Source organism: Narcine bancroftii, chromosome 4, assembly GCF_036971445.1.
Source record: "Narcine bancroftii isolate sNarBan1 chromosome 4, sNarBan1.hap1, whole genome shotgun sequence".
Lineage (NCBI taxonomy): Eukaryota > Metazoa > Chordata > Chondrichthyes > Torpediniformes > Narcinidae > Narcine > Narcine bancroftii.
This window is the reverse complement of record NC_091472.1, coordinates 170487504-170499782: the sequence shown is the minus strand read 5'-3', so window position 1 is coordinate 170499782 and position 12279 is coordinate 170487504. Positions and strand designations below refer to the sequence as shown.

The 12279-nt window shown below is 39.2% G+C and overlaps 1 protein-coding gene across 3 annotated transcripts in view; it reads left to right on the top strand.

The window, feature by feature from the left end:
• The window catches only part of acads (acyl-CoA dehydrogenase short chain), a 152658-nt gene extending 141288 nt beyond the window's left edge, over positions 1–11370 (top strand). For all 3 annotated transcript variants that reach the window (XM_069932957.1, XM_069932960.1, XM_069932958.1), the window contains 2 exons: positions 6795–6851; positions 10027–11370. In XM_069932957.1, the coding sequence (XP_069789058.1) occupies positions 6795–6851; positions 10027–10179 (210 nt within the window). In that variant the 3' untranslated portion in view covers positions 10180–11370. The remainder of the gene's footprint in view (positions 1–6794; positions 6852–10026) is intronic.
• The last annotated feature ends 909 nt before the right edge of the window (positions 11371–12279 follow it).

The following is a 12279-nucleotide window of genomic DNA, read 5'->3' as shown; positions in this document are numbered from 1 at the left end:
CTTCTTTGCCGTTGCTGGTTAAAATGGGCTGGGTTCAGGTTGTTCTTCTGTGCCTTGCTCTTCCTCCGCTGGGATTGGGGTATTGATGTCATGCAGACTTTTGATTTTGTTCTGCTGCTGAACTTCAGTCGACTAACTCGACCTGCTTCCCAAAAGGTTAGCTGTCGATGCAAGGTCCCTTCTTCGGGCATCCTTTCCTGCCCTGATGTATTTTCGGGCCTCTAGTGGAAGTATCCTTTGCCCAACCATATCTGTAACTCTGGAGCTTGTGTCCTGCTGCAGTTGTTGCAGCCTCATCCAACTCATTGTCTATTCCATTCCTGTGTCAGTTACCGGATTATCTGCCAATGAATCATCTTCCGACCCCTCTCTCACCAACTTGGGGGTATCTTCTTCTACAAGTTTTTGTAGTCAAAAGTGGGCGGGACCCACACACCTTACAGGCTGGATCCGGCTTCCGAGGGTAGTGAGCCCGTGGAAGCCCTAGTGGGGCCTGTTTCCTCCTGCTAGCTGTCTTTCCATGCTGTCACAAGGCCTTTCCCTAATTGTCAGCAGCTCTTTCACAGCAGTCACTGGTTCACTAGATTGAGACACGCTTTTCCAACCCATTTCTCCGTATTTTAGTAAGCTACCTTCCCATTCATTGGCATGCAGTTACTCCCTTTATTAGTTACAATTTTTATCCCTTTCTCACTGTATGTTTTCTTTATTTACTGATCTGTGCTATGCATTCCATTTCTTTTGCCTCTCATATTCTTCTCAAATCCATGACCTCTTCCAGAGTTTAGCACTAAAAGAAACTGGTTCTTTCTCTCTTGAGACCACCTCTTTTAGGCAGGTGGTCTTCATTCCCACAGAAATGTCCTTTGGAGTGAAAAGAAATCAAGTACATGAATAATGGGATATTTTTAGAGAAATAGAACTAGCATAGCCTATTAAACTATTGGAGATGACAAGATTAAAGGCGGTCTGGTTGCTTTGGTTTGTGCCAGAAGATGCCGGCAAGCTAATAGGGCCAGCAGATTGTTGAGACACAATAGCTTAATTAGCATCTAAAGGAGAAACAAAGTTGTAAGTATCAAAGATTAGAACAGAAAATAATTAACGAGGACATTTAACTCATTGTTAAATACCAAAATTTTCGCTGGAGCTTGAGTGAGGAGATGATGCTGCAATGGTTTTTCTCCTGTATGGAATGTCTAGCCCTTGGGGTCATGATGCTAAAATAAGGCGTCAGTCATTTTGGAGAGAGTCAAAAATACAGTGTGGTAAATTTGTTGCCACAGGAGGTTGTGGATGCCAAATCATATGTGTATGGCCTAAAATCAAGAATTAGAGCAGGAAAGTTGTGCGGGGTAAGCAATCGTATTAAAGAAATATCAAATGGTGAATCAGGCACATTAAAGCCAGATTGTTCTTCTCCTGTTTCTCTTTCTTTCTGGGTTTAAGAAGTAATTGTGCAGGTTGTTGAATTAAAATCAAAAACTGAACCTTGAGTTTGATTTCAACAATCTCAGATAACCAGCCTTTCCATTTTGTATCAGAATTAATGAGAAGGCATCAACCTGTAACATTAACTTGGCATGTTGCCTGACTTTTGGATGTTCCCAGAATTCTCATTTACGATTTCCAGCAACTACAATATTCTGCATATCATAATCCCTGCATTTTCTCTCTCTATCTTCAGCCACCAGTTTACATCTTCTATTTGCACATCCCCTGAAAAGATTATGTACAATTAACATACTTTCACTACTCTTATGTTTCCAAGGCGAACATTATTTCAGCCTCTATCATCTCCCTTCTATCATGGGCATTCCCTTTGTTCTCTCTACCCCTCTGGATTCTTTGCAATACAAAACATGATTATTTCTATATTTTTCCATGTTATTGACCTGAACTATTAACTCTGTTATTCTCAGCACAGAAGCTGACTGATCTGTCTTACATTAAAAGTCCAAAAATCCAGATACCAGAAATCCGGACCACTTGAGAATCCGGAATTCTCAAAAACTCTTAAACTTTTTAAACTTAGCAGGCTTTTGTGTGTGTGCATGCATGCGTTAGCCATACAGATGCACAGAAGTTGCGGAAATGATTGAATAAATATTTTTTTTATATACTTTGTATTTTATTTTTAAAAACATTTTGTTAAGAAACAATCGAAATTAGCTGTTCTCCTCTTTATTCTCCTTAAAGATTAATTTTAAAAGCCCTGCCCGAGAATCCAGAAAATCCAAACTAACCCAATCCCTGAGTAATCTGGATTTAGGACATTTACTGTATTAACAATAGATTTTCTAATGATATAATGGATATGTAGGGCTGGAGTGGTACAATGTATGTTGCCAGCTTCTATACCCAGCATTGTTTAAGTTATTATGTTGGCAATCATGTGTTCCTTTATTTCCATGCATTCAGGTTTTATAATGCTGTGTAAATGAAATAACATGTTAACCGTCTAATTATTTTATGAATAATGTAAAAATAAAAAATTTAAAATTGTAGTTTAACTAAAGTTGCCAATAAAAACATACACACTGAAAATAAATTTGTATACAATAATTACAAACCTCAAATAGGTATTTACTGATGCACAATATATGCATTTATTTAATTTCAATGTTAAAGTGCTTCAGAATACATATTTTCTTTTCAATCCAGTGTAAAAATGAATACATTATTTTTTATCAGCTCAGGAGCAATCAACATGGAGTTGACCATGGGAAAAGCACTGAGTTTCTAGATTATGGCCAACTGATAATGGATGTCTTTTCACCTGATTAATGCTCATAGAAAAACTAAGTTTAACAGGGAACTGAAGTCACTTGAATTGTAAGGGTAGATCAGATGGGTTAATTGGTATCTGAGGAATGAAATTCATTATTGTAGCTTCAATTATAAGTGGTAGTGATTTTTCAAATGATAAATTTGTGCTGTTGCATAGACTGGCGAATCCAAATTCCTGAATAGCTGGAGTGGTGCTCCTTCTTTTAGTTCAAGATTATGTGATCGCACACTGGGTGGTGACAGAAAGTTTAAAAATGTAACAGGAAAATGTACAGCCTCCTCAGTGCCTGTCATATTGTATTGTACAGGTTGTTCAAGATTCGAAACTTACACTGCTGTCTGTAAGGAGTTTGTACGTTTTCCCTGGGTTTGCTTGGGTTTTTCTCATCTGCTTTGGTCTTTTCCCATCTTCCAAAGGTTATTAGTTAATTGGGTGTAATTGGGAGCCACAGGTTTAAATGGCCACCATTTGGCTTCGCTGTGTTATAAAAAACTTTTTAAATTAATTTTTATTTGTGCTAAAATTGATTTTCAATGCAATCATTAATAATTCAAATAGTGTTGTGTCACATTTGGGAAGACAGCTTGCATCGGATCATGAAGCGACGTAACAATTTAGCCAAAGTTTTTCATCAAAATGATTCCTGTTGAGTCTGAATTTTCATTTCCTTATTTGAGTCAGTTCAAAGCAAGCTCCCGCAGACAAATCACCTATCAAATGCATTCACATATTTTTCAAGGATAATCATCTATCATTTTCCCAGACATACAGTGCTTTAATACATAGAACTACTGGTAGCATTTGACAGAAGTCTCTAGCCAGCACTAAAGTAACATCCCCATTCATCCCTGGCAATAATTTCTCAATTTTTTAGAATTTGTTCCTTTGCAGTTGCACAACCATGCTGGAATCTCCACATTTGTCAAATTTAAAGGGAGTTTAAAAGCTGAAGGCCCTTCCTCCCCACCCCCAACGAATGACAAAGTTCAATGCTTGATAGCAGCTAGGTTATTAAACCTATTTGTCTTCAAATTTTAGCCAAATGTAATGAGAGTTTATTGTTAAGTACAGTGACAGATGCACTGAAATTCTTAGCTTGTGGATTAATAAGGAATTAGTAGTTTAGTAAGGAAAATGTATTCTATTCCAGCAGAGAAAAGTTCAAAACAAACATGATTTCATGATTATTGTATGCAGCTTCTGTAATGGTATCTTCTTCGGTATCTCACTTGGTTCTTTCTCTTGGAAATGTTTATCTAGCTGGTTTAAATCATAGCTGTCCTCCCACAGAAACTTGGTGCACAAATTTTCAGTTTGTCTTTGTGGTTCAGGTAGACCCAGTGTACTTGGGTCAAGTCCATCCAAATATTTAGTACTGGTACTTTAAAAATAGAACTGTGAACAATTAAAACTGAAGCCCATTTGGACTATCAAAGGCCTTCTATGGCAGCTATAGAACAACTAGGTACATTACAATCCTTATGCTAAATATAATATACAGTGAAGCCCCTAGTATCCAGCACCTGTGGGGATTGGTAGATGCCCAATAACAATTTACTGGTTGCTTGAGACTTACTCTTACAATACCTAACTAATACACTTGCATTAAGAATAAACAGTTTAAAAGACAAAAGATAAAAAATATTACACTGTACAGTACTTTTCACTGAACAAACTTCACTTATATGAATACATAAACCTTAAAGCATTTTACTTCATTTTTAATCACAATCTTTAAAATCATTTAATTGTCGCTGCATCTACAGGTTCCTCCCCCTCCATGGAGCCGCCCGAAAGATGAACGATAACGATATAGATAATTAACCTCCCCATCCCACAAGTTTACAGATAAAGCCTCTGTTCGGGGTGAGTCTTACTAAGCAGGGTTGAAGAGACACTTTAAGAGAGTCACCCCAACAGTGAGCGGCATCAACCAGCTCTTCATCCTGAGGAACGCCATTTTGTTCAAACACAACTTTATTCAAATGCTGCTGCAGGCAAAGCACAACCAAAGCCCTCTGCTGGCTGAATATTTGCTCCCATCTTCGCTAAAGGTTTATGTGTGACTTAAGGGAACATCTACTTTTACAATTTTAAACTTACCTATTTTGCCTATTATGGTATTCTTTTTTTTAATTTATTTTCCTTGTGTTTTTTTTTGCCGGTTGCTTGAATTCCAGATGCCAGGGGTTTTACTTCTATTAAGTCACCTGACTTAATAGATTATGAGGGATGTAGATGGGATGGGCATGCAGCACTTTTTTTCTCAAGGTGACAATAGCAAATAGCAGAGGACATTTGTTGAAGGTGAGTGGAGGAAAGTTTAAGGGAGATGTCAAAGGTAATTTTTTTTTAAACCCTAAATGGTGCATGCCTGGAATTCATTGCTGGGGGTGGTGGTGGTGGAGGCCAGTACAATAGGGGCATTCAAAAGACTCCTGCATGGGCACATGGATGTAAGAAAAATAGAGGGTTATAGGTGTGTGGTAGGGAAGGGTTAGATTGTTGTGGAGTCGGTTTACAAAGGTTGGCACAACATTGCGGGCTGAATAGCCTGCACTGTGCTGTAATGTTGCAGGCAAAATCTCATTCTTTCAGGTTGTTTCATTACTGAATTATGTGTGGGGATGAAGACATTGTATTTGATTATTCATCTTTCGATTTTATATTTAATCTTTTTAATCTTTCGATTAATCGGGGCTTGACAACAGTTTATTAAACGCTGCTGTGGTGATAATCTTAAAAAGCGTCATATTAGATTCCAATTTATAATTTAAAATTTTATTCATTGTAATTTATTAATTGTTTTGTAATTGCTAGCATCATTTCCATGGCATATTGTAGTATGTGTCACCATAATAAGGTTTCTGGTTTTTTTCCTTAGCCTGCTAAATATATGAAACATTCCAGGTTGCAGTATATCATTTAATATAGCCAAAATAAACATATATTTAATGGCAGTTCATCTTCTGTTTATTTAATATTAAAACACTGCAACTAAGGGCAATCCTGACTTACTCTATAATAAATGAGGTGGTGTCGCTATAGAAGTGCAGGCAGTGTCTGCAGGCAGCTACTGCTTGCTACCTTTTTCTCGCTGCAAGACTACGAAGCATCCAAAACCTGTGGGATGAACTCTGGTGAGAACCTGAAAATGATCAAAAGCTTTCGAAGAAGCCATGAACAGCCTTGGCACGTGTGCAGTGGGTTCATTGTTGCCATGAATGAGGAATTTGTCAAGCAATAAAACTGAAGCTGTTCCTAAGTGATGCGATACAGTGAGGCTAACATAACCATTTTCTGGATCCAGTTCTATCTACTGTGTAAGGTGGGGTGGAAAAGTTTTGGTTTGGTTGCAGAGTATATTTTTATCCATCTGGCAGAGGTCGACAGCATCGAGTCCACGCTGCTGAAGATCCAGCTGCGCTGGATGGGTCACGTCTCCAGAATGGAGGACCATCGCCTTCCCAAGATCGTGTCATATGGCGAGCTCTCCACTGGCCACCGTGACAGAGGTGCACCAAAGAAGAGGTACAAGGACTGCCTAAAGAAATCTCTTGGTGCCTGCCACATTGACCACCGCCAGTGGGCTGATATCGCCTCAAACCGTGCATCTTGGCGCCTCACAGTTCGGCGGGCAGCAACCTCCTTTGAAGAAGACCGCAGAGCCCACCTCACTGACAAAAGGCAAAGGAGGAAAAACCCAACACCCAACCCCAACCAACCAATTTTCCCCTGCAGCCACTGCAACCGTGTCTGCCTGTCCCGCATCGGACTTGTCAGCCACAAACGAGCCTGCAGCTGACGTGGACTTTTTACCCCCTCCATAAATCTTCGTCCGCGAAGCCAAGCCAAAGAGAAAGAAGAGATATTTTTATCCAATATAATGTTAAAGCTTAAGGTAAAGTCTGAACATCATGTGTGCATTATGCATCATGTAAATTGCTGTTGGTTTAATGCAACTGAACTTTTATTTCTTCCCCCCCCCCCACCTAATTTACAGGAAGCTGCAATGGCCAAACTGGCAGCATCTGAGGCTGCAACATCCATTGCTCACAAAGTAAGTGCTGAGGTTTATCACAGAGTTTTGAATGAAAAAGGCATTGTTAATTTACATTGTGTGTTATGCAAATATAGGGTAAGGCTGTTAATTCACTGGGGGATTTACCTATGCTACACGTTTCTCATAAGATTCCCTTTACATTGAGTTTTGATTTTCATCAGAATTTGAAGTGTGTTCAAGGTACTCTTCTGGTGGAATATAGAAGGTAAAAATGAATCATTAATTGTGGGTTGTTGCTTTTCACCTCTGAACATCTGAGCACAGAGCAATACTGATGTCCGCTGCCATCTGCCCAGCAGCGAAATACAGTACAACCGTTTATCCGAAATCGGATTCTCCAAAATCCTAGTTTATCCAAAAAAAAATTTTTTTAATTTCAGATAAATAAGAATATCCAAAACAAATCAGAAATCCTCATTTATCCAAAATTTTTTCAGAGTTGAACTGACCTCACAGGTTGAGAAAAAAATTCACTCGACATGAAATTAGAACGATGATTGTCCTCGTTTCAGGTAACTCCCTCCCCTCTGACTTTCCATTTCTTCTTTACCTTTCCCTATTGACTTTTCTCTCCAACACTCCCTCTCAAACCACGTGCCACTGTCTCCCAGCCACAAGCAGTTTGAAGAATTCCTTGCCCCAACATTATCAAGAGTGGTAGCAGCAGGGAAATTGGGCTCCTGGGCAGGGATGGGGTCGTTGGGCTCCCGGGCAGGGGCGGGGACATAGGGCTCCCAGGCAGGGGCGGGGTCATAGGGCTCCCAGGCAGGGGCGGGGACATAGGGCTCCCAGGCAGGGGCGGGGACATAGGGCTCCCAGGCAGGGGCGGGGACATAGGGCTCCCCAGGCAGGGGCGGGGACATAGGGCTCCCAGGCAGGTGCAGGAACATAGGGCTTCCAGGCAGGGGCGGGGATGTCGGCTCCTGGGCAGGAGAGGGGCCTCAATGGGGAGGTGTCAGTGATTGGCGATGGCCAGCAATCTTTGGTGAGAATTAAACATTCCCTTGTTGTTTGTTGTTGTTTAAACACTGTTACAAGTGATTTGCTGTCGCTGTGGCTGCTGGGCAGTTTTCTGAAAAGACTGTTTATCCAACATAGGGCCCGGACCCGATCATTTGGATAATCAGAGTTGTAATGTATTAGAAAAGCCTAAATTTTTCATATGTATTTACCGTTTTTCTAAATTTTGGATTCCATCATTAAATTATTGAAGGTCAGGAATGCAAGATTAGCTCCTTAATGCCACCATGCTAAGACGTTGCACATCTCTACACTTCACAGCACTCCTCTGTAATTTCAAATATTCTAGGCATTTGCATCATGTGTAGATCATCATTTAGAAGCAGATCTCTAAGCATAATTTATAAATGAAAATAGCATGAAATGCTTTGATCATAGTAAAATTTAAAGGAAGTGAAAATAGAACACAATAGAATGATGGATGTGCACAATGTTGAGATCAGGCTCTGACTTGGAAGTGTTTGGTCATAATCTCATGGATGTTAGTTTTGAACCATTTTTTAAACTTTTATGTATGTATTATATTTTGTTGTATGAGTTTGGTTTCAACATGCAAGTGAAGCCAATTTTGACATTTGAGTAAATATGTTTCATAAATTATTGACATGATCTGTGTTTGATCAGGTGGACAGGATTTTTCTTCGGCCTTGAAAAGGTTAAAATGTGGGAATTTCACAATTTTGAGTTTTTAATCTGCATCTTCTATGTGCAAATAGGGTCATGATATTCTGAAACTCATTTGAGACAATGGATGAAATTTTCTAATGGGCTGAGAATAGATGGCAGTGGGGGGTTGTGTCTTTTTTTTTAACTTTTCAGGTAGTACCTCACCTAAGATGAATTAGCAGGCACATCTTGGTCCACGGGAAACCCTTCAAAGTTGTCCATTTAGTTTAACGAGGATGAGCTAATATTGCCACGAGACTGTGCCACCCATCTAAACCATGAGACCAATTAACCTACTAACTGAACATCTTTGGAATGTGGGAGGAAACCAGAACACCAGGAGGAAGCCCACACAGGTCATGGGGAGAACATACAAGCTCATTACAAATTGGGTCGCTGGTGTTGTAATAGCCTAGTGCTAACTGCTACACTAACTGTGCTGCCCCATTCTGAACATCTGACTTCCCAATTCTCCAGGGAATTCTGCATCCCATGGCTGTTCAGAGGTTCCTTTTAATGATAATACCAAAACTAACACTGTTGGATTGAATATATTCAATCAGAAATAGGATATAATTTTGTCTAATATGTATTAGTTCGCTCTTAGTAGCATTAAAAAGTAATAAATAGTCAATAGGTGCGTAGGGTTTCTGAAATCAACTAATACAAGGAATCTACAACTGACTGTAATTGAAACAAATGATGAGAGAAATTTAAAATACATTTGGCTCAAAATGATTTTAAAAAGTTGAATTCTGAATTGTGGTAATATTACCACAGTATTGAGAGGGAATTTCAAATTATCTTATTAATAAAATCTGAAAGATAAAATGGAAAGCTTTAGAAAGGTTTAACAATTGAAATGAAATTCATTTGCTAAAAGAGTTGATTTATAACCAGCAAAGGATGAGATTTCTATCTAGATACAGATCCTTAGAATGAATGTCCTCCTAGGTTTGATATTTTGACGCTCAGTATTTTTTTTAGATAATTAATGCATCATAAAATGCATTCACTTTGATGGTTAGTCCAGTGCTAAAACAGTTACATTGGAGGGATGAGAATGTGCACGTGGTGATAATGCAAATAAATGTATGGCAATACAAAAAGGAAAAGATAAAAGCAAAAATGTTTTTGACTTGAGCATAATTTTCTGACAAGCCAATGAAATTGCTAGATTAGTCGAAGTGGCCTCCTTGATATGGAGGACATTCTAAAATTCAGGTAACAGGTAACTTATAACTCGTTAAAGGGAATCTTTTTCTAGGAGCTAATTGGAACTTGAACAGTAATAATATAAAGCAGAATCATAGTGTTCTTATGTACAAAGTGAATATGTCTTTTAATTTGTGAGCAGTATTTTTAAAGTTATTGGCTTTCATCACAATCCCACATAAACGTATGTTAGATTTTTTTTACAGGCCTGCCTTATTCACTGCGTTGGCTGTTTACTTGAGCTTGATTCCCATTTCCCCATCTTGTTTAGGCCATGCAAGTTCTTGGAGGTATGGGCTATGTCACGGACATGGCAGCAGAGAGGCACTATCGTGATGCCCGCATTACCGAGATCTACGAAGGAACCAGCGAAATCCAGCGCCTGGTCATAGCCAACCAGTTATTGAAAGCATACAAGGGTTAAGGATGTCAGTGCGAGGGATTTGCTGGCAGAAATTAAACTAATTAATTTTCCAGTTCTGATAAACAGAAACTGATTTTTAATTCAATGCTGTTGCTCTGTGATATCATTCTGACCCCTAAGAATGGAGATTTTATTTTTGAAAATCGGAAATAAATGTTAGGATATAAAGTAGGCTGAATAAGATGTCAGGGCATTGCAAGAGGAATCAAAATCAAAAGGAAATTGAATATTTTCTCTAAAGTAAAACACAAAAGTTTGCAGTCACTGTGGTTGAAATAAAAACACAACGCTGGAGAAACTCAGCAGGTTAAACAGTGTATTTTATATAGCAAAGATAAAGATACATAACTAATGTTTCAGGCTTGAGCCCTTCATCAATCTCTGTAGAAATTTGCTGCGGGTTTAAACCCAATTTAAGTTACCCTGGTTGCTTTTCTTCCCTGCCAAGTAAATTGAATTTTAAATGAGACATAACATGCCCTTCTGGCCTATGAACCTGCGCTGCTCAAATACATCAATCAACCTACAAACCCCGTCCTTTTTGAAGGGTGGGAGGAAACTGGAGCACTCTGAGGAAATCCATGCAGGCACAGAGAAAATGTACAAACTCCTTACAGGCAATGCCGGATTCGAACCTGGGTCAGTGGTGCTGTAATAGCGCTGTGTCATAATAGCATTGCGTCATTTTAGCAGCTGGGATGTTTGCATTATTTGCTGTCTTCCTTCTCCTTTGAAATATTACATGGACTCCATAGCCCTGAGGAGACACACCACGACTATGTAAAATTACATTAAAGCTGAAGGAATTAGCAAGGGACATGATTTCTAATGAAACCCAAAGTTATATACAAGAGTTTAAAAATAAGCAAACAGAAGTTCACTGAATCTAATGAAGCAGGTATTTGCTATGATGTTATAACGATATTCGATGTGATTTTTGCTGACTGCATTGCAAGTACAAGTTAATTTATATTTCCCGAAATTTCATTGTGCTCTCATTCAGTCAAGTCGAAAGGAGCTGGCAAATATAATTTATCCTTGACATCTTTTAATTTTCACTAAAATATCATTGAATTCACAAGTGGTATTAAGACATTTTCATAATTTCTAGACAGAATCTGCTCTTGGATCAGTAATTGAATATAGTTCACTGTTGTAGAATGAATTAATAAAATGTATATATTTAACAGATATGCAGACCATTTATATACTTTTAAGGATAAACAACAATCATTAGTACAAATACAGTAAAGCCCCTGGTATCCGGCACCCATTGGGGTTAGTAGATGGTGGATAAGTGAATTTTCCAGTTGCTTGAGGTTGCATGATTGGCGAACTAATTTTAAACTTTCGTACTTTTTATTTTTTGCAATTTTTCTCTGTTGGTTGCATGAAGTTGCTTGAATTCTGAATAACAGGGGTTTTATTGTACTTTGATTAGTTAAAAGTGATCTCTAAAGTAACTCTGCCTATGGGACTGGTTCAAAGTTAGTACATGGTAATGAATAATAATATGATACTAATAATGATCAACTAAACCGAGACCTTTTGCACCTGTGCCAGAACCAAGATATAATCTAATGTAGGTCTGATGCAATTATTTAACTTTATTCAAGATTCTTTTATTGCCATGCAACAGTACAGAACATGTAATATTACACAAAGTCTTCTGCCTGCCATAAGGCAGAAAAAGAGCCACCATTAGTGTTGCCTGGGGCCCCTTACAGTAAGAGAGAAAGAGGAGCAAAAGGCTGTTCCTTCAGAAGCCATGGATTCGCCTCCAATTCTCCCGCAGTCTCGCCAGCCACTGATTCCGTTTCGATCCATTGGCAACCTGAGTTCCAGATCCAAACCTCTCACACGATCAAGAGCCCTCAAGGCCCGAGGCCCTTCGGAGCCCTTCCTGTCCTCAGCACTCTCTTGAATTCTAGTTCCGATACCTGGTTCATAGCCTGTGTGGGTCCTTCTGCAAAGAGCCCCTCTGTTGCCACGGTCACCGTCCTGTTGGGTCGTTTCCTCTGCTTCTCCTCAACGGGCAACGGGTGGGGGGGGGGGGTGGAAGAAGAGAGTGCGGGGTGTTCTCCCATTTTCTGGAGCCCT